At 34.0% G+C, this 23,695-nt stretch overlaps 1 protein-coding gene across 2 annotated transcripts; it reads right to left on the bottom strand.

The window, feature by feature from the left end:
- Window positions 1-14,110: 14,110 nt before the first annotated feature.
- Window positions 14,111-21,958, bottom strand: LOC120126412 (helicase sen1-like). Of its 2 annotated transcripts, XR_005516460.1 has the most exons (9): window positions 21,851-21,958; window positions 19,350-20,816; window positions 18,307-18,495; window positions 18,035-18,130; window positions 17,775-17,937; window positions 17,486-17,618; window positions 15,611-17,380; window positions 14,739-15,502; window positions 14,111-14,660 (listed from the first exon to the last, which is right to left on the bottom strand). XR_005516460.1 is itself a non-coding variant. In XM_039144619.1 (8 exons), exons 2-8 carry the CDS (start codon window positions 20,713-20,715, stop codon window positions 15,050-15,052), a joined length of 4,170 nt encoding a protein of 1,389 aa, XP_039000550.1. In that variant the 5' UTR covers window positions 20,716-20,816; window positions 21,851-21,958; the 3' UTR covers window positions 14,667-15,049. The 2 variants fall into 2 exon arrangements, 1 of the variants encoding a protein (XP_039000550.1); XM_039144619.1 differs by lacking the exon at window positions 14,111-14,660 and having other exon boundaries at window positions 14,667-15,502.
- Window positions 21,959-23,695: the final 1,737 nt, after the last annotated feature.

The following is a 23,695-nucleotide window of genomic DNA, read 5'->3' as shown; positions in this document are numbered from 1 at the left end:
AGACATTTCATTTTTTTTTTGTAAATTGGTATCTTTTTACTTGTTTTGTCATATTGAAATTGGTTTTATCAATTTTTAACATGTTATATTGTCATGTATCGATACATGTGTATTATGTATCAATATTTTCTGCGTGCATATAGTTTGGGAAGTATACTGAACAAAAGGTATTGATACATGTACAAAAAGTATCGATACTTTATGTTAACGTATTTTGTCATTAAACTGATATATTTTTACTACTTACATTTTAAATTAACCTATTACTTTAAAGTAATTCGTTTCGAAGTTTTAAAAATCGATAATTCTCATACATGTATCGATACTTTATAGGCACAATTATAGAAAACAGTTTTGTAAATTTTGAACATGTTAAGTTATTTATATTTAATAGATACCATTAAACTTACTTAAATATCAATACTTTTGTGTAAAGTATCGATACTTTCGAGACGTTTCGTTTTTTTGTAAACCGGTATCTTTTTACCTATTTTGTCATATTGAAACCGATTTTATCAATTTTCAACATGTTATATTGTCATGTATCGATACATATGTATTAGATATCGATACTTTCTGCGTGCATCTAGTTTGGGAAGCATACTGGACAAAAAGTATCGACACATAAAAAAAGTATCGATACTTTATGTTAACGTATTTTGTCATTAAATCGGTATATTTTTACCACTTACATTGTAAATTTACCTATTACTTTAAATTAATCTGTTTCGAAGTTTTAAGAACTGATACTTCTTATACGTGTATTGATACTTTATAGGCGCAATTATGGAAACATGTTTTGTCAATTTTGAACCTGTTAAGTTATTTATATTTAATCGATACCATTACCCTTACTTAAGTATCGATACTTTTTTGTAAGGTATCAATACTTTCGAGACGTTTTGTTTTTGTGTAATCTGATATCTCTTTACCGGTATTGGCCTATTGAAATCGGTTTTGTCAATTTTCAACATGTTATATTGCCTTGTATCGTTACATGTTTCTTAGGTGCCGATACTTTATAGGCGCAATTATTGAAACCGGTTTTGTCAATTTTCAATCTGTTATATTTAATCGATTTTGTCAAATTTTAACCGGTTTAGAATTTCTAAGTATCGAAATATTGTTGTCAATATTATAAAAAATGATACTTTAATAATGTGTATCGATACATTTGCATGCAGATTGTTGTGCAAGCATACTGAAATTTGGAGTGTGTCTACAATACATTAATAACTAGTATTGATATTTCAACAATCCTCAAATATAAAATATATATATGTGTAGTACGTGTATCGATACAGAAACGTAAGTATGGATATAAAGTCTTAATCAAGCAACATCGCTACGGAGATCAAATATAGTGATATATTCGGAGTAATCAACCAACATGAAACGCGAGGAAAATCCCGGCCATCATAATTTTGAGTAACAACCTGGAATATTGGAGATGTGAAGAATGCCTTTCGGATAATATCAATTTCATCCAGCTCATGAAGATAGGATAACTGCAAACCGAAACCGTCTAAGAGAAACATAGCTCATGTAAAAGCAACTGCATATTTAAAATCTCAAAGGTGATACATTTGGTTCTCAAACATTTAAAGCATCAGAAGCATATCAAACTTATGATTTGGGTGCTACACGGGAAATGAAACGAAATGCAATAAAAAAATCTTGAGAATTGAACGCTACATCTTTTAATAATAATATTAAATAATGGAAGATACATACGTAAAGCAGAAGTACTGGTACGTGGGATTTCGAAACCTATTACTTTAAAGAAATAGGTAAATTAACAATGTAAATAGTTAAAAGGGTTCCAGTATAATGAAAATAGCTGTAAATGACAAGTTGTGACACTTGTCATCTACGCCTATTATCATTACACTGGTAGACTTTTACCGTTTACATTGTTAATTTAGCTAAGTATTGATACTTTATACATGTGTATCCTTTAATTCTTTTTATTATTATTATTACAAGTTGTAGCCCTCAATTATTAGGATTTTTAGTTTCTCTTTATTGCATTTCCTGTATACCACCCATATCACAAGACCGAAACGTTTCTGACTCTTTAACTGTTTGAATACCAAATGCATCATCGTTGAGATTTTACATCTACATCTGCTTCTACATCAGGTATGTTTTGCTTTGTCGCATTTGGTTTAGGGTTATCCTATCATAATGAGCTGGCTGAGATGAGTAATATCCAGAAGACATTCTTCACATATCCAATCTCCCAGCTTGTTCCTCAAAATTATGATGGTCGAGATTTCCCTCGTGTTTCACGTTGGAAAAAACAATGGAAATTGGGATTAATCAATGGTAACATGAAAAATGTCTGAGTTAATAAGTATTGAAAAAAGTTGTTGTTACCTTACAAATGACATTTGATGTTACCTTCTGATGCAATGAGCATGTTGTTGTTTGAAGGAAACAAAGAATCCAACTCATATTTATAGTGGAGCCGAAATTGAAACTCAAATTGAAACTCAAATTGAAATTGAAATTTGAAATTTAAATGAAATTCAGTATGAAATTGAAAACTGCATAAATGATTCCTACTGTTCAAGTAACATGCATTATCTACCAAAAAGTCGGGAAAGACAATACCTATTCAGTTCAAAGCTGAGTTGATGGGGTTGTCCCATGGAAATAAACCAGTCACATGGAAGACAACGAGAGATAGTTAGATTGTTTTCTTTACACTTCCCCATCCAAATGGAATATTTACTGTGTAAGTCACATGTTCTACTATGGAATATTAAAATACACAGTTTTTGTCTTATATGTTTGAGTATATTTAAATTGAAAATAGTGCATTATGTGTATTATATGTATCGAATGAAAATATACACAAAATATAAGTAAATCAAACATGCATACAAAACAATGTTATACATAACAATGTTTAAATAGTCTACCCACAATGAAATTAATCTGAAGAAAAAGGGTTATTTCTGACAAAATCCGGAACATTAGGCGTCTTACACAAATTTTCCAAATACTCGCGTATGTTTCCTCCTTTTGCTGAGGACATATATAAATAATTGCAATTATCAAACTAATCAGGTGCAATTTTATTAACAAGAAACCAATTTCGTATAAGCATGCATAAATTTATGTCATACCTAAAGCATTGTCCTCCGAATATGAAGCGTCAAAGGGATGTGAACATATGTAACTGTATTGCTATATAAATACATAAATTGTTAATCAACCAATGTATGAACACTTGTTTAATAGAAAAAACATATGGCAAACATGTAACTTACCGGATTATAAATCATTTTTCTCGCTGAATCATCGACCAACAGTGTATTTAGGGCGTTAAATTGAGGAAACATGTTCCAAACATCATGGAGATCTTTATAGTAGGTAACACTATCTTTTTTTTACACTTTCCTTGATATTGTTTATACAGACAGTCAAACATAAATATCTAAGAATCATAAACAAATAAAAGTAAACAAAGTATAATGACATTCATCGCGCAATGATGAAATATCGGCTCACATTTCCCCTAGTTGGTCATTGATGTGGCCCACACGAGAATCAAAATGCTCCATAAAATTTACCATGTATTCCATCATTATCTTCACTGTAATATCCTCTCCAGCTATAGTGTCTTTCATCGTTGCATCTTCTATCGGTTGGTGGTCTTCATAGCCAATGGGGTCCAATTGCTCATTCTCTTGTTCTACTCTAATGCCATCTTTTTTACTCCAACCGATATTTTCAATAAATTTGTATCCCGCTCTAGTCATGGATAAAATGTCAATCTTGCGGGTTAATAGAACAGGGGAGTCAAGAAAAAAATCAACTTCATGCTTCTTCAATAGATGGGTGATGACACATCCATATGGTAGTGAAGTTGTGATAGATTCTTCATTTCTGACTATATTAACAATTATCTGAAATATCGGTTAAGTAATGTTTGGAGCGGTTTTGGAGCTATACTTCGTAAACCACCAATAATCGCAATATCGAAGTACAAAAAAATTTCCCCCATAAGGCTGAATAAACCAAGTGAGCATTTTGTGAAACACTCTGTCCTCTACATATAGGTGAATGGGGTTATTTTTGTCAACACATTTTATTATATGATCTATATCAGTTTGATCTGAATCCCCTTTATTTTCGACACCTATACTCACAGCAATAGAATCTAGATATATATATATATATATCCTTCCCCATGACATGCGTATAAATTCCGATGATGTTATTCCTATTAGGCTCACGGTCGAATGAAGCATTATTGTAGAAGACTCTAACTAGGTTTGGAAAATATTTTGGTACTACACCAAGAAATTCAAGCCAACCCCAAGATGTAAATATCAATTTAAAACTAAAATTATATTTCTCATCGAACATGAAATTCATGTCAATAAAACATTCGGGACGAATCTTCCTTACTTTGAAACACCAATGTCATTTTTCTTTCTCCTCATCGGTTCTAAAGTTGTTCGTATCAAACGACCTGATTTGGTAAGAATCCTTTACATGAGAAGAAGAGCTTGGTTAAGAAGAAGGTTTTCGTTGAGAAATCATGCGCCTCAGACGTTTTGGAGCCATTTTTAGGTGTGAATGTTGTTACATGGACCACAAGCACGTTAAGAAAAAAGATTCGAATTCCTAAATCAATCAAACCCTAATTTATGGAAAAATATCAATAAATTTACCTGCAAATCTTATCGTAATAGTTGCAAGTGAGAATTTAGGAAGCTTGAATGGTGCAATACTTCTGGATGCTGGTATTCGTCAGAGTGTAAGAGTTCTCTTTTGTCTTTTGGGTTTAGGGTTTTCGATATAGAGGGGATGATCAATTCTTTTTTCTTTTAAATAATGAAGACAAAAAAACACGAGTGGTCAGTTTGTTTATAGGTTAATAGTAATGAAACCTATTAAAAATGTTAACTTAACCGATTAATATCCTAATATTAGTAATCGTGTTGAAAGTATCGGTGTTTTCATACTAAACAAAAAGTATCGATACAAATACAAAAAAGTATCGATATTTTATGTTTACGTATTTTGTCATTAAGCCAGTATATGTTTACCGCTTACATTGTAAATTTACCTATTACTTTATATTAATCATTTTGAAATTTTAAGAATCGATACTTCTCACACGTGTATCGATACTTTCTGCGTGCATCTAGTTTGGAAAGCATACTGGACAAAAAGTATTGATACTTTATGTTTACATATTTTGTCATTAAACGGTATATTTTTACCGCCTACATTGTAAATTTACCTATTACTTTATACTAATCAGTTTCGAAGTTTTAAGAATCGATATTTTTCATACGTGTATCGATACTTTATGTGTGCATCTCGTTTGGGATGTATACAGGAAAAAAGTATCGGTACTCTTACAAAAAGTATCGATAATTTACGTTTACGTATCTTGTCATTAAATCGGTATATTTTTACCGCCTATATTGTAAATTTACCTATTACTTTATACTAATCAGTTTCGTAGTTTTAAGAATCGATACTTTCATACATGTATCGATATTTTATGTATGCATCTCATTTGGGATGCATATTGGACAAAAAGTATCAATACTTTATGTTTACATATCTTGTCATTAAACCGGTATATTATTACCGCTAACATTGTAAATTTACTTATTACCTTCAAATAATCGGTTTCGAAGTTTTAAGAATCGATACTTTTCATACATGTATCGATACTTTCATTTTACTTACTTAAGTTTGGGAAGCATACTGGACAAAAAGTATCAATACACATACAAAAAGTATCACTATTTTATGTTAACGTATTTTATCATAAACTGGTAGTTTTTTACCGCTAACATTGTAAATTTACCTATTACTTTAAGTTAATCGATTTCGAAGTTTTAAGAATTGATACTTTTCATACTTGTATCGATACTTTCTTTTTACTTCTAGTTTAGGAATCATATTGGATAAAAAGGATCGAAACTTTATGTTTACACATTTTTTCATTAAACATGTATATTTTTACCTCTTACATTGTAAATTTACCTATTACTTTAAAGTAATAAATGTTGAATTTGGTACTTATTAATTGTACATACCTAAATATGTCCTAAGAAATTAATGTTGTACCCACCCTTCAACTACCACATCCTAATATAATTGAAAGCACCACTGAAGCATATTATTTTATGAACCTCTACTTACTTACATCTCCATCAACTCCTGTTGGGACCATTGAACTTTCCGAAACACAAGAAAATTTTTGTCGTTCTTTTGAACCATTAGCTATGGATCATACTGCATCAAACAATGTTAAGCCAACAGTGGAATGCCATGAAGTACTTATTGTTGATGAATCTAAAAGATTGGTTGGTCAGCTCTTCTCTTCACGTGAGGAAGCTTGGGACTATTACAAGGAATTCACGGAAACATGGTTTTAGTGCACGTCAAGGAACAACATGCCTTGATAGAGAAGGGAATGTGAAGACACAAGATTTTTTTTGTTCAAAAAAAGGGTTTCGAGTATCCAAAGTCAATATTGTTGATCGTCAATGTGCTCATACGCCAGTCACAAGAGCCGAATGCAAGGCTAAAGTCATCATTATAGCAACAAATACAAACGGTCAGTGGGTTCTAAGTAAATCTTCTTAGCAACATAATCATGCATTGTGCACACCTTCTATGTATAACACCCCCAACCTGTACCCAACCCGGATACGAGTCTGAGGTGTCACATTGACTTTTCAAATCATTTACTTTTATAAAATACAAAAATTCAGTTTGACATTTCCAATAAAAACAAATAAATTCTATTATATAAAACATATGGTTTTACAAAATTTATCAGAGCGTATACAATTCAAATCATATATCTTACATGCCAACTACAATTTTAGATAACAAAACACATATTAATAAAAGACTTTTCTGATCTGATAATTGGGAAGGAGAAGTTAACCTGTCTTGCCTTGCCTACTCTTGCTTTACTCCTCTTGCTTTACTCCTCTTCTTGCTTCTCAAAACCTACGTGTGAAACACTCACACACTAAGTCTATGACTTAGTGAGATATAAATAAATGTTTTATGACATATCATTATTAGTCTCTACTATGCACATTTCATATGATCCTCATAAACTATAGATTGCATTATGCATCAAAACATAAACACATACATATACATATCATTTCATTATTCTTATTATTATCCATATTATTAACAATCATATTTCTTAGTTATGAGCTCTTGTACCCAACCTTGTAAATCAATTATGTACATATCATCATATATGTTTCTATAACATATTTCAAATATTAACTTAATACAAATATCATATATAATCATTCATGTGACAACTATATTCATGCACATCATATATCACATATACCACTTCATACCAAACTCAACGCATTATCATATCAAGTTTATTTATATTATCTTTTATTTACCCATGTACAATACTGAGAACTTAAGTTATGTGAGTACATAGAGGTTACGTACTATGCTGTCACCACATCTCGTATAATTCCTACTAGGGGCGCGTAGAATTTGTCCCGAATAACCACTATGTCCAGAAGGACCACATATAACACATATCACATATGTCCCGAAGGACCACGTAGAACCCTCGACTCTTGGCATGCCAATTATACCCTAGCTCTCATAACACATAACATGGGCATTGTCAATTATATCATTCACATATACACATATCAGGTAATACTCTCATAGAGTCTCATATCACATATTCACATAGGCACATTCACATATACATGTAATCAATTTTCATATGATCTCATATCCATATCTCACATAGCTTATAACATTTCTCAGGTGTTCATATAAACATGTATGTCTTATCTTGTTCACGTATAATTCCCATATATCACTGTGAGCACCATATTTTAATTAAAACTCCACCACTATCCACTTTTATTTTCAAATCTCACTCTACTATCTCCAACATGCTACCCACGTGAAGACTCCACCAAGTTGTCTCCAACATGCACCCCATGCCCTTATTCTTCCTGCTGCCCATGCTCCACTATTCCTCACATCTTGCTGCCCATGCCACTATGCTTCTATCTCTACGCCAGCAGCCACACTCTACCCTATATTATATATTAACCAAACTCAAAAATCAAAAGGGGGGACTAAAAAAAAGGAAAAAGTTAAGGGAAATCATTTTGTAGTAATTTACTCGACTCTTCGAGAAAATTAGCAGTGTAACAGGGATTGCCCTACCGTTTTCGAAAGCAATAAAAGCATTTTTGAGGTATTCCTAGTTTTGTTTTCAATTTCCAGTATATGTGTGGCTTTATTTGTTTTTTTTATTTCGCACCCAAATCAACAGTAGAACAATCTATTCTTGATGTATGTAACCATTTTCATATTCCAGTAATTATCTAAAAGAAAGCAATGCATGTTCGAGCAAAATAAAATAAAGTAAATAGGCAGTGAGGTTTACCTTTTGATATGGATTCGTCGTCGGATTAAGGATCTTGGGATTGTGAGTTTGGGGTTGTTTAGGGCTTGCTCAACCATCGAGGGAGGTTGTCAGAGGGGTTATAGTCTTCGGTTAGGGTCTCGTTTGTTTGATTTCAGGGTGTATTCGTTGAGTAATAGCTTCTTTAGGTTAGGAAATATTCTGATGGTGGTTTGAGAGGGTGGTCAAAGTCAAAACGGTCACCGATCTGTGGTGGCCGACTGGAGTTTGTCTGCCTTGAGGAGTTTGGTTTGGTTTCGGGGAAGAGAGGAGATGGTGAGGTTGAGCGGCTGAGTGTTTAGGTTTAAGTTTAGTCTAGGTTTAGTTTAAAATTAGGATTTATGTTATAGCTTTTAGGTAAATTATAGTTAAGCCACCGTGACCTTAGGTTTATTAGCATATTAGGTTCAATAGTTTTTAACTCTATATTTTGGTCCTCGAATTGAGATATTTGGAAGTGTGATTGAACCATTGAGGTTTCGCATGATTTATCTTAGTCCCTGTTTTGTAGTCAAGTTAATCTTTTTGTATTTTTAACATTTGGTTTGTTATTTTGAAAATTTTCCATTACAATCCAATACATGTTTAGGGATTTTACTTAATTTCCATATTAGTAATTATCTTAATTTATTTTAGTCCATAGATTTAGATTGTAAATACTTTAGTCATAATTTAGAGCTTTTTTAAAGTAATTCTTTAAATTTAAAATTAGTTTAATCTAGTCCATTGTTAGGTTGGCTTTCTTAAATTAATTGTTTATATTTATTTCGCATGGTGATGTGTTTACATATGTATGGGTATGCAAATAATTCAATAGCAAATCACATGACATCGTTTTTCATATGAAATGCATGTTAGCCTCATGTGCATAACTTAACCGATTACATAATTGGATTAAGGGTAGTATTTATATATTTTAAAATATTAAGAAGGGACAGTCTTAAGACAATTACAAACAAATTATGCATTATAAATTATTGTTTCCTTTCATACATACCAATTTCCTAGCATCTTTCACTTTCTTTTTGGCCCCTGGAGTTGAAAATAGACTATCGTATACCGTTGCAACACAAGAAATCATATCCAACACCAACAGATACCAATGGGAACCATTGTCGTTTATTGTCATAAGGATCTGCAATAAATGTCACACCCAATTTGACAAAATTCAAAATTATCATCTCCCAAAACACCATTTACAATTCCTATGATATCTTACCATGTCATAGTCGGTTAATTTCAAATAATCTTTTAATGGCATATCCCACAAGACCGCAACATGGTCAACACTGGCAATGTCGTCCAATGTCGTAATTTGTATTTCCTCGACAATAATTATTAATTGGTCATTTATAACACTACTTTTCAACATTTTTTAATTTAACTCGCCGTTAAGTTGTGTGAAATGTAGTCAATCTTCCCATTCACTGGTATCTTATTTGAATAGTTAACCAATACCCAGCTGACCAAATCAATAATCTAACAAAATTAATTACATAATTACAACATATTCACTAGATTTTAACAATTTATATTTTCTACTTACCACACTGCTAACCCATTCCATGGGCTTCAACGTCGCAACGTCTGATACTGTGGCGTATTGATTTCCCAATTAGATTACAGCATCGTTTTATGAGGAATTTGGATTAATATTTTTTCATGAAATATTTAAATATCACTCACAAAGTAATATATTTCACTGACCTCGATTGTAACCCACTATTTCATATATATTCACACATTCCACTTTCGTATTCACCAATTTCTCTTGGTATTCTTACTTTTTCAACCTATACTTTTGCTTACAAATATTTGTGACGAAACAATAATAAAAATCAAATTAAAATTTATTTTATTCAGCTTATCTTCTGCTTCTTCTTCTTGGGTATAGGGCATTCTGAATCCAGCTCAGCATCCATTACAATCTCCGGTGTCCGCATAACATTAACATCATTCCTCCTCACTTCATCCATCTTTTCTTCTTCATCTTTTTTAAATTCATCATATTTTTCCTCCACATAACTCTTCATATCTTTTATTTCAGCCTTCATTTTTCCCCTTCATCCAATTTTTTCTCAACCACTCCCATTACCCCTCAATTCTACCACTTATTTCACCACTCCATCAATTTTTCCACTCACTTCCCCCTTAAGGCTCTCAATTATCTCTTTGATTCTGAATTGTCTTTGCAAACAATTAGAAACGACTTTTTTTAGCTCCGTCAACTCAGACATCAAAATGTCAAATTTACTTGAACTGGACTGACCATCATCCCCTTACTACCTTCTCTTCTTCCTTCTCTTATTCCTTCTTTTCCTTCTCATCTTCCTCCTCTGCCTCCTCTACCTCATTGCCAATAACCTTCAAAATTAAATTACAATATTAATACATTGGATTATATTCTTAATATTATATAATTACTTTTATTACCCTTTCTTGCTTGTTCGGTCTTTCTAACTTCAATTTTGTCATCACTCTAACTACTTCTTCCTTTTCCCATGCACGGATGCGTGCTACTCTGATTCTTTGGAATAACGGCAGACTTAAACAGTAAGACCAAAAATCGAACAATACAACCTGTATTTATAATAAAATTTATCATTTTCTATAATAACTATACTTACAAGTTTTCTAACCCAACACATCCTTCAACTCATTTACATCTAAGATTGATATGTACCCATTGAGGTATGTCTGGCTTCGGCCCTTCTGAAAGCTAATTATTGATTCAATCAATCTGACATGGACATATTCAACCCAATTCAATTCACCTTTCAAGCCTTCATCGCAAATCAACTTCATATTGTCCTTGCTCGGGGATGTATCACCCGTTGGACACAGAAAGATTCCAACAAGGTACAATAGTACTCGGGCCTTCAGGTTATCCCCGTTGTAAGCTCTTATTTTAATTTACTCTTCAAATCCAGCATATGTCACCTTCGGCTTTAAATCATATTTCATCGCAAGTGCTTTCTAGTTATTCATCTTAATGACTTCTTCTACTCTATTGCCTTTATCTTCTAGCCCAAGACGGCTACAACACATGAAACCCCCCAGAGGATAAAAATAATCACCATATTTAACTCTACAATTTTGTTCATCAAATTCTTCCATCAACAATCGACACAATTCCCTCTGAATTGGTCGATCCCTCACTCCGATCAAATATTGAAACCCCATTTCTTCCAACACATGAACTTTATTCTTCTCCTTCAGGTGTTCAATTATGGAGTTCAGTCTTTCGATGTTACACCTTGTCGACACTTCCTACATTTTTTAAAAATATATAATGTTAGTGTTCTTATATATCGTTTATTACAGTATTTACAAGTTTAATGAATACTTTCTTTTCATGTGCTTTCCTCCAAGCTTTATATTGTTGTTTATCCTTTTTGGACCGTGTCACATACGCTTCCTTCTCAGCATCACTCATGTACTTCCATTTCTCCAACACCTCATGTTTCACCTGATTAAATGTTTCTTAATCAATACATTAACGTTAAATAATACTAAATGTCAATTTCATTTTACATACCGAACCAATGTTGTAATTACCAGCTTCTTTCATCATTTGAGATTCAGTCATACTGTCAACATTTAAAATTTACTTAAATACTTTAATCCAATTACTATTTCAACAACAATTACACAAATACATTGATATTTACTAGATGTACATATATCCACTCAGTGGTTGCTTTCAATTTACTTCATTGTTGATACTCTCGGACTCCATTTCAATGTCATCTTCGCGATCAACAATTGCAAGATCCATTGACTTCATTTGGGGGGGAAATCAGTTTACGAATAGTCAAGCATTAAATTAAATTAACTCAAATCAAATCAAATACGGTTTCCTTCAAAGGAATCATAATACTCTCTACAACAAGTATTTGGTATATTTATACAACCTACAATATTATTTTCTACCTATAATATTATATACAAGTATCGATATTTATTTTCTATCTATAATATCACTTTCTAACTCTAATCGGTCTCAAATCTTTCTTTGCTTCAAAATCTCTAAACTTATAAACCCTAATCCCTATTTTTGAATATTGTAATACTAAAAAAATTGGGGTTTCCTTCAAACGAATGAGAATACTCACTACTACACGTATCAGTACATTTATACAACTTACAATATCATTTTCTACATATAATATTATATAAAAGTATCGATATTTATTTTCTACCTAGAATATCTCTTTCTACCTATAATCGGTCTCAAATGCTTCTTTACTTCAAAAACCCCAAACCCATAAAACCCCTATTTTTAATTATTGTAATAATAAAAAATTAGGGTTTCGACAACGTACTTTTCGATTCGACTGCAGCAACAAACAAACAACTATGCTTTAAAAACGTCTTCCTTATATTTCGCAGCAACTAATACGCTTCGATTTCGAAAACTACGGCCGTGTTCTATATATTTTCAGAGGAAATGTAGCTATGCCTTTGATATTTTAACCGGATATGTTATTTATATTTAATCGATACAATTACTCAAGTCTCGATACTTTGTGTCAGGTGTCAATATTTTTCGATACGTTTTCATTTTTTTTCTTTTAAAAGTCTCGGTAATAAGATACATGTACTTATAAAAGTATCGATACCTTTAATATATCTTATAACACTTTACCGGTTTTGTCATATTGAAACCGATTTTGTCATATTTTAACTTGTTATATTGTCATGTATCGATACATGTTTTTAAATTATCGATACTTTATAGGCGTTGTTATTGCAATTCTTTTAAATTTATAAAGTATCGATAATATGATACATATACTTATAAAAGTATTGATACCTTCAATATATCATGTAGTTCTTTACCGGTTTTGTCATATTGAAACTGGTTGTCATATTTTAACATCTTATATTGTCATGTATCGATAATTTGGTGCATATACTTAGAAAAGTATCGATACAAATTTTAATAATTCAGGTATTTCTACCGGTTTTGTAAAATTGAACCCGGTTTTGTCAAACTTCAACCTGTTATATTGTTATGTATTGATACTTCTTTGCAATGTATCGATACAATACTTCTTTGCAATGTTTCAATACCTACAGACAAACTAAGTTTGTCGATTGCCAAAAATTTTAATATTTTTTCATGATTTCCACTTACAACATTATTAATATTCAACATTTCTAATAACGCTAAATCGATTTTATTAAATATATTATTATGTTTCCAGTAACGTCATATATTAGTCCACGACAACTCCCGATTTTAAGTTTTGAATGCAAAGCCCATCAACTTTTTCAATCATGTCTGTGAGCAGATACATGTCAGAAGAGCCAAATAACAGTGTGTTAAGTGAATATCCATACTTCCAAAAAAAAGATTAAACTTTTACATAATTAAAAACTTGTTTCTAATATTACAATTTTAAACTCTTAAAATTTTATAATTTTACATTCTTTAAATTCTTAATATAATTTCCTAAATTCATAAAACATTACTAAACTTCCATCATTATTCATTACTACAAATATTTATTTTCCCGCACTACTTAACCTGACGCGGTAATATATAAGTAGATGATATCATCTAAAACTTTAGGCCATTATTCAATGGTGTTCAAGTTGAAAAAACAGTACAACTGAGCTTTTCCGAGCAGGTGAGAAAGAACTGTTTGGTTCCACAGCTGAAGCTGTATACACAAGATCAGCTACATGAGATTTCGTTGCACAAAATATGTACTCTCCCTAGACATCTCTATTTCTCTATACAGAATTTTTTGAGAAATGTCATATTACCATCCAAATCTTTTGCTTTTTTAAACAACAAATCCTTGAAGTTAACCAAACCGTATCCTGCAGAGCTACAAAAAGTTATCACCTTGGAGCATCTGCGAAATATTTAAGGCAGCTTCCAAGTCATGCCCCTTCACAAATCACTACTCATCCTCGAGATTTTGTAGCATTTGCAAAATAAATTGTACAACACTTCGTGGACTGATCTAAATGAATTCACATTCCAGAACTGGAGCCAGCCATGCATTCCACGTATTGTGGAAAATTATGGTGCTAAAGGGCACCAAAAAAGTTGAGATGGCTAGCCAATTGATTCAATTAAAGACTTCATTCCAGTAATTCGACAAGATTGGGACGATTTGCTCTTTGTTATCATGCAAAAAGACGTTGGGTGGGCAACACAATCCTTGATGACAGCATTCGATTTCTGGATCAGACGGTATTAGTCATAGTGATCATATGAAATTTTACATTAAAAATATGGACATCATGATATATTTCTTACCTTTGAAGCCTGTAAGCTGGTGGGTGGATCTAGGGTATGATTTCATGCGTCCTACCCCAAGATCATCCACCACCTAGCAGGAACCAATTTCAAGGGCTGGCTAAGTTCATCACTGACCCATGCATATCCCTCTCGCCTTGTTCATCTAGGAGCAATTATCAGACATAAGCCTGGCGCCAAATTCCCACAAATTGTTTCGATCCTTGTGGAAATGAGAGCTCTTCATAAATTTCAACGCTAGGATTATAAATAAAGTTAATACTCCCAGGATCTCCATGTGCGACACAGTTCATTGTTAAAACAATTAGTTGCTATGTATCTCTTTTCCCCATTGTACCAGCAGAATTTTGCTTCTTCTGTATACCATATCGCCAGGCATCTCTAGATTTCTCACCTGACTGATGAAAATCATCCAAAGACGTCTCCTGTGGAGGCTTTAATGGACGATAATTCCCATTCCTAGAAAATAATGTTGTACCCGACTTCTCTTCATCTTCTGACAGTGTTCCTGACCTGGAGTCCATGTGCATGTCAAGTGACCTATGTCTTGGTCCAGCAGACCTTAAACCCCTCGTATTAGAAGCCTTACCCTGTGATGGGGAATAACCAAGTTCCCTTGGCCCTGAAAAGTCTTTGGGGAGAAAGTCTTTTGTGAAGTCCTTGGGGAGAGAATCCATATCCATATAACAATTCCTAGCTTTGGCATCAGCAATTAAGGCTGCCCAATCATCAGACTGCACCAGAGCACCCGCGTTGCCCATAACCTGTTCAAACTTTAATGTCAATTCCAGAAAATAAACAAAAAACAAATTGGATAACAATCTGTACTAGGACGTAATAGCATATAGAGGTTAGAAGAAAGAATTCCGTACCCACAAAGCCCTTCTGGCACGAGTAAGAGCAACATTCATTCGACGGATATCTGCAACAAAGCCCACCCCATGATTTGAGGCACGGACACAAGACATAATAATAACATCACGTTCCTGACCCTGGAAAGCATCTACGGTATTAATATATAAATCCCTCTTCCCTTCCTCTGTTCTTAGAACACACTCAAACTCACGTTGTATGCATTTCAATTGCAACTTGTATGGTGTTATTATACCCACCGTGATTTTTGGCACACCCAAAGATTTTGAAGTTTTCTGTAGGTACTCATACAAGCGCAAACAGAACACTGCTTCATGCATATTCTGATATGAAACAGATCCACCTCTATGGGATTCCCGACCATGGGTAATATCATAAAATAAATAAGGTTTAAGTAAAGGGTCTTTGTAGTAAACCTCGTCAGGTAAGTTGGCAACACTTTCACTGTCAATGAGACGTCCTTGATAGAAGTATCGAGATGGGAAATCCCTAATTTGGGGATGCATCCTATATTGAACAGATAACAACATAGTCGGGCATCCTGCTTGCTGGAACCTCTCAAAAAGGCTTCTACTGTATAAGAGTGTCCCAGCAGCCTTGCTGATAACTGTTGCAGGAAGCTGTTGAGGATCCCCAACAAGTACACATCTTGCTGCACCAAGAGATAGGGGAGGAAGTACTGCAACTTCACTGGCTTGAGCAGCCTCATCAATTACAACCATATCAAAACCATGGGTAAGGCGAGAGAACAGCTTACGCCCACTACTTGAGACAGTGGTGAAAACAATCTCAGCCTCATTGGCAAAACTAGCCTCAAGATTAGTACGGGCTTCTTCCAAGTTGAAGTTACTACCGACACGGAACTTGGGTACTAAAATAAGAAGGCGAGACATCTCAACTAGAACTTTATCTCTGTTTTCAACAACTGCAGCAAGGTTCTGCAACAGTACATCTCTGTTCTGATCCCGTGCAACAAGAATATCAGGGTCAACACCAACAGAACCTTGGGACCGAACATTAACAGCTGCAGCAGTAAGATCCCTTTGAGAAGTAGCTATCTGCTGAGATAACATAGCTTCACGAGCCTTTAAAGTCTGAATATGTCCAAAAATTTCATCACGGTTCTTCTGTAGAAGTTGCTCAGTTCTCCGCTCAACGGAAACTGCTTGGGCAGCCCGTGTCTGAGAGTCTACCCCAACTCGGGCCACATCAGGACGGTAGATTTTCATCTCACCATCAATAAATCCTCGATCAAGAACACGTGCAAGAAGCTCATCGGTTGCAGCATTAGAAGGAGCACAAACCAACATTCTTGGCTTTTGGCAGAGTTTTGGAAGGGTACGAAAAAGATTCTGGTCCATGTTCTGGAGGACTTCATCAATTGATCCCATTGCGACATTGTCGGGATTGCTCTCATTAGCTTGTTTATAGCTCTCAGGTGCTAATTTCTTAAGCAAAGAGGTATAATAGTGTTGATATTGAACCAAATGGATGACATTTAGCATCCCCCATACTGTGTGTGTCTTACCTGTTCCTGGAGGCCCTTGAACAAGTGTAAAAGGCCATGGCTCTTGCCTCTTTGTCAGCCCACTACTTGTTCCAGCAGCTGTGTGAGTAGCAGCCCACTGGATTGCTGCAAGCTGAGGGCCATTAAATGTCCTATGCAAATGATCAACAAAGCTTGGTGTGAAGCAATCAGGCATAGCTGGAGATTGCTGCTCATATTTTGGGAAGTGATCTTGGCTCGGTTTAAGGATTGCAGTTTGCATCTGTGTAAAAGAGAAACTTTGTTAACCCTGGTTTATACATCAAGCAACAAGAACTACATCTGGTCACAGAAATATTTACAATAATAATCATAATAAAATAGATACCTGAGAATTAAGACGACAAAAAGCATGCAATGCCACATACTCACGCTGGGTAGTCGCAAGAGATCCGAGAACAGTTAGATACCATACAGTCCTGGGCTGAAGTTTCCGGAGAATGTGATCATCATCAACCTTGCTGTAAAAGTTAACAAGTTATTGTGATTTAAAACAAAAAAAGAAAAAAGAAAGGAGGATAATTCACAGGAAAATTTAGCTGAAGCACAAACCATGAGGATACAAGTGCATTCAGATCTACACAATATCATTAAGGAATTGATATTTCTTTATATACCCGTTTGAATCATAGGAATCACCAACATAAAAGTGAACGATTGCACCAAGAGGATCACGAGTATCAAGGGGTATGTGTCGCCTAACAGTTCCAACCACGCGTCCATTAACCTCAGAATCTTCATCTTCTTCAACTGAAGAGGTATTGTTCCACTTGGTTCTAACTGCTTGACACAAGATGTAAACATTCCTAAGATATACACAAGAATTTGTAATTATTCCTAAATAGATCTGAAAGGAACTTTTTTTCCTATGTCATACCTGAGCCAGGCCTTGGTGTTGATAAAACAGCAACGTCACCTTCCTTAAATACCCACTTGCATTCATTACCAGGAAGAACTATCACATCATACCATCCTAAACCAACATAAACAAATTTTCTGCCAATTAATAAAATTGGCATAACCATTTACTCATGATCCCAAAACAAATTGGCCTCAATTCTACTCTGGAATCAAAATTGTTATACAGAAACAAAAGTGAGATTTGTCAAACTTACTAAATCCATTAACCTAGAGTTTATGGACTTTTACCTCTTTCTCGCCTTTCAATGCTTTTTATACGAACCATTATAAGCGTATCTCTTGAAGGTGATTCAGTTAACTCTTCCCATGTGCTGTACAGTTGTGCACGGCATTCCTCAAAAAGCAAAGGCTCAAATACTCTGACATAGTCTTCCACAGATTCAAACCGTCCAGGAACACACTGGAGCTCAGTATCCTCTGATGCAGGAAGTGATAAAATTAATTGTAAGAGCTCAAAAATACATAAAATTTCAATAAATCAACATAAGGAAAAGATAAAAACAAACAAAGATAGAGATGGATGGAAGTTCAGTCTGGCTCACGAAAGTAGCAGAACTGTCATAACATTGTGAATACCAAAAGAAACCAAAAAAAAAGAAGTACGAAAGCTCTCCTACTGCTTCAATAAAATCAGTCGCATGCTAAAGAAATCCATGAATGGATCTTCCAAAGGTCCCACAACAAAGAAAGAAATTTTTTTATCACATATTGTAAATCAGTGACCTCAAAGTCGTTTGAATAATAAGGGCCCAATTTAGTATTCTAAGGCTTAACAAATATTAAAAATCAAGATTGTGTACCCAGAGGAATCTCCTACAACATGCAAGTATTAGCAATAAAAAAAAACCTTTAGTGGCAGTTTATTCAATAACAAAAAGAATTCAGTAAACACAATTTTAACTCAAGGAGCAATAATTGAGAAAATGAGTGAAGTAGAAAACTACACATATATTTGGCATGATTGGTCTCTGAAATTGAAATTCTCAGGGAAAAAATCATGAGAACTAGTGCTAATAGATATTACAAGTAAATCATTAGCAACAGCACAATTAAAAACCACCTTTCACAATAGAAACATACATCTCATCACCTTCCATGTCCTCTGAGCGTTACCATTCTCATAGAGTGATAATTGAAGGGACATGGATAACTGGCATGAGAAAGATAATTACAAATAGCAAAACAAAGCAGGAGGGCAAAAGAATACAAACATCTTGAATGAAGAAGTTTAGAAGTGGTCAACAACTATCTGAAAATCTGTCAGCATATACCTGGGTGATGCCAAAACTTTCCACTGGTCACCTCTCGTATAAGGCGTTCCACAGATGTATCTTGATAGGAGGTACTAATAGCAGTTGTCTTTTTAGAAAGAAGATGTTTCTTGTTTACAATCTTCGTGTCCACAGAGCTTTGGTTGATTGGAGTAGGTTTTCGATTAGAAAACTGTAAATTCTTAACCTGCCTCGAATCTATAGGTTGCTTCCATGAGCTCTGTCTTGGAATGGGTGGTAGATGAGCCTCTGAAAGTTCAGCATCACTATTTAAACTCCTAGGCTTGGCAAGTAGTCCACAACTCCTATCACCATTAAATTCAGATTTAGGATCACATAACTCCACTGCAGGATTGCGTGCATCATTACTTGGTAAATCAACTTGCTTCTGATCCTCATTTATTGGCTGACCTTGATTTTCCCCGGCATGTTCACCAGATTGAGCATTGATACGAACCTCTTTCACAGTACGTGTAATAATTGGTGTAGGAAAGTTCTGCCTTCTTGGAGTAGAAGTTTTAATAGGACCAGTTTGTTTGACATCTTCCAAATTAAGAAACATGGTCTTCCTATTCCGTTTCTTTCCCAGCATTGCTTCTTTCTGTTGGTCAATCTTCCTCTTTACAGGATTATTCGCACACTTCAGAGCATAACTTGCTTCAATTCCTCTAACTTCTCTCTGTTTGGGCACCAACCCAGGTTCTTCCCGACCATCAATGGATATATCACCTTTAACATTGCCTTCTGAAACTTGGATACTGTTCCCCTTTTGCTCATTCAGATTTTGGTCCAATCTTAATGGAGAATGGCTGTTTTCAGCAGCACGAACAGTTTCAACAGTAGCACCTAAAGCATTAGACTCCATAGCTTCCTGTACACCTTCCTCTTGTGAAGGTTTAACTTCATCATGAATATTATAATTTCCACATACATCAGCCGAACCCTCAGCATCAGACCATTCACCTTCTTCTCTTTCCAAAGTTTGAGCATTTGCAGAACCTGACATAGATGAAGCTGCTACATATGCCTTTATTTCCTCACTGTTATTTGAAATTGAGGAGGACAATGCCAAATTGGAATTCTGATCGCCTGTCCTTTTGGGTTCAATGCTTACTTCAGGGGAAGGGGAAGGAGAACCTCTATGCCGAATAAAAGGCTGAAAACCTGAACCAGTTGATGCATGTGAGAATGCATGGTTATTTACTATTCGTTGAGAACTTGATGATGAAACAAACAAATCAGAAGCATGGGGATTTGCAGATGGAAGTGCCTTTTGTGGCTGGACGCAGGTAGCATGATCACTCTCCTCATCATCTTCAGCCGGGGGTTCATTAAGATCAAATAATAATCTCCCTCGTGAGCCCATTTCATATATAAAAGCATACAAGCTATATGACTACTCTGACAAAATCTAATTGGATCTACTTGATTTTTTGTTTCAGCAAAAAATGCACATGACATACCAAGCTGTACATATAGTAAAAAGTCATCAGTGTAATTGATAAAGAGAACTCATAAAGCAGGTAGCTTAAGCAAACAAAATCCGATTAGGAAACACAAATTCACACATCTGATAAGAAACAACAAAATAGATGTAAGACGCACAGCAATGTATTTGATAAGGTTTCAACCAAAGATTAAGCAAATTATCTATCATGAAATATAAATGAAATGACAGCAGTTTGGTTTCCGAATCAAGCATACACATACAAACACATAACTTTTATTAATAAATCAAAAGTTTCAAAAACAATCCTCTCAAACCTACAAGTCCAAACAATATGCATAGAAATCATTCAGAACAAAAAGTAGTAATATACGTAAATAAAGCAACAAGATTGCGTGCAGAGGAGCATTCAAACTCGGGCAATACCAATCAACAGCATATAACACCCAAACTAAGCAAGTAATTTGACTAAATTATATGCAATGTGAATATTACTAGAAAAACCTAAAGAACTTCACCCGGCCCCAATTGTAGGTATCTTAAAAATAAAATCTGAACTAGATTAGAATCATAAGATCCCTAAATTAGACTAACCTAAGCTTAATCTCGATAAACACAAAATACTTTTACCAAATTAACCCTCAAATCACCCCCAGATCAGAACTCCCCAAACCGATAAAAAGAAACTAGGGTTTTAAACGAGCGTAAAATCTAAATACTTGAGAGCTCTGTTTCCATTTCTTTCAAATCCGCAAGTTTGAAGAAATATATTAGCTAAAACCTTTCGCAGATCCAAGTAAGAAAATCTAATAACTTCTCAAAACATGTCAAAGATATATTGTCCAAACAATGCAACAATCCAAAGGTCAAAGTCTCTGTCCTCCGATTAAGCTACGTTTAATTTGTGTAATTTCATTCCTCCAACATTTTTCCAATATTCGAAAATATATATATCCCGAAAAAGCAAATCAAATAAATAAAACAAGTTGAGACTTGAGAGAGAGGATTTCCCCTTTTTTATAATTTTTTAATTTTAAATTTATCATTGTTTTACCTCTTGAGAGCTGAAGAGAAAGTGGCGAGCCAAAGAGAGAGCGGGATAGAGAGAGAGAATACGAGGGAGAGGTTCTTTTTCTCTGATAAACTAGAATGCATTTTGTGAAGGGATAAAAGGGGTTTATATAGGAAATGACGAGCCCATCTAACCGGCCGGTTTTTTCTCCGTTCAAAATTTAATTATTTCCCCGTCAATTAAAATAATAATGAATCCCACACCTTTTTCCTTTATTTTGTTTATCCTACCGAATGAAACTGAAATTACTGAAACCACCTCGTATAGTACCGACAAACTGGGATATCTTCAAAAAAGAATTAGGGGTATTATGGGAATTAGCGAGAAGAGAGGATCTATTGGTTTGGCCCATGCGTGTATTACACTCGCATGGAAGAATCCTGTATCTAGAGAGTTAGGGGGTGTTTGGATTGGGGAATGTGGGATTCCCATGGGAATGGAATCCACATTCCCCCGTTTGGTTAGCCTGGGAATCCTATTCCCGGTAATGGAAGATTACCAATAGTGGATTTTTTGGGGTATATTACCGGGAATGTCATTACCTCCCTTTCCTTAGGTATTGTTGGATTACCGGCGTTTTGGACTAAAATGCCCTTAAATTTTTATTTTTTTTCAAAAATATATTTATTCTGTCATCGAATAATAAAAATTTTACGAATGTTAAATTACAAATTTATCCTTAAATTATTTTAGATTTACAAAAAAAAATCTATAATTAAAATTTTATATAAAGTTCAAGGGTTTAAATAAAATTTTACCCTTTCATTAAACTTTTTTTTATTTTTAATTTTGTAAAAAATATATAAATATTATGAATTTAATTTTTTTTAAAGAAAATATATAAATATTTTCCAACTTGTAATATTACACAAATATATAATTAGGACAATTTGGTCAAATATACATTCCAATAATCTTTTATTCCTTTAACCAAACACGGTAATCTTACATTCCTGCTAAGCCAACCAAACACAAAATACAACATTCCCAGTAATGCTATTCCTTGGTAATCTTACATTCCCACTGGTAATCTTATATTCCGTGAACCAAACGCACCCTTAATGTTCGTTGATTTTTGCTTGGGTCCACGGGTATCCCACATGATCATCGTCGGGATAATTGTGCTGAATAATTTTAATTTTTTATTTAAAAAAAAGTTACACACGTATTATGGTGACGAGAAGCTGCCATTTTCAGTGCTCTTGAGGGCTAATCTAGAGGGGAACTTAAGGCAGCCAAATTGCAGTCCCACGTGCGTTCCAAGGTGGAGGGGTATCACCGTCCTATCAATTCATCTCATATGACAGCGACGTGTTCTTCCGGTTGCCAATGTGGTTGTACGTGATGGATAGGCGCGTGAGAAAACTAAAACTTTTTGCACAATTAGAGGAAGAGCAATTCATATTGGGATGGGCATGGACTCAAATTCAATGGGTTTTAATCTGAATTTGATTTGATCGAGTCGAGTTTTTTTAAAAATTTAGATTTAGGTTAGGTTGGGTTGAATTTTTTAAAGATGATGTCGGGTAGGGTCAGATTCGAATTTAATGTAAAAAATATCGGACTAGACCTAATTCTAAAAAAATATAATTTTACTTTATATATTTAAGAATAATTATAATAATATTCTTCGTTATATTATTTTTTTCAATTAAATCATTATTTTTATTAAATAAAAATATTATTTTTTATTATTTTAGATCGGGTCGAATCATGTTCAAATTTTATCTCAAAAATCAGGTTGGATTTAGGTCAGATGAAGAGTATATATTTTTTGAATTAAATCGAGTCAATGAAGGTTGTAAAATTTTTTAATCAGATCGGATT

The sequence above is a fragment of the Hibiscus syriacus genome, unplaced genomic scaffold (genome assembly GCF_006381635.1).
Source record: "Hibiscus syriacus cultivar Baekdansim isolate YM2019G1 unplaced genomic scaffold, ASM638163v2 tig00001397_pilon, whole genome shotgun sequence".
Classification (NCBI taxonomy): Eukaryota; Viridiplantae; Streptophyta; class Magnoliopsida; order Malvales; family Malvaceae; genus Hibiscus; species Hibiscus syriacus.
This window is presented reverse-complemented; position numbering and strand designations above follow the sequence as displayed.

Bases quoted from the DNA above. Each gene is read 5' to 3' on its own strand.
- LOC120126412 (XM_039144619.1), bottom strand. From the start codon at position 20,715: ATGGGCTCACGAGGGAGATTATTATTTGATCTTAATGAACCCCCGGCT. The intron at 18,131-18,306 runs GTAAAAGTCCAT...ATGTTGGTTTAG, and splicing joins CATTGAAAGGCGAGAAAGAG to GATGGTATGATGTGATAGTT. The intron at 17,938-18,034 runs GTATGACATAGG...TGTGTCAAGCAG, and splicing joins AACACCAAGGCCTGGCTCAG to TTAGAACCAAGTGGAACAAT.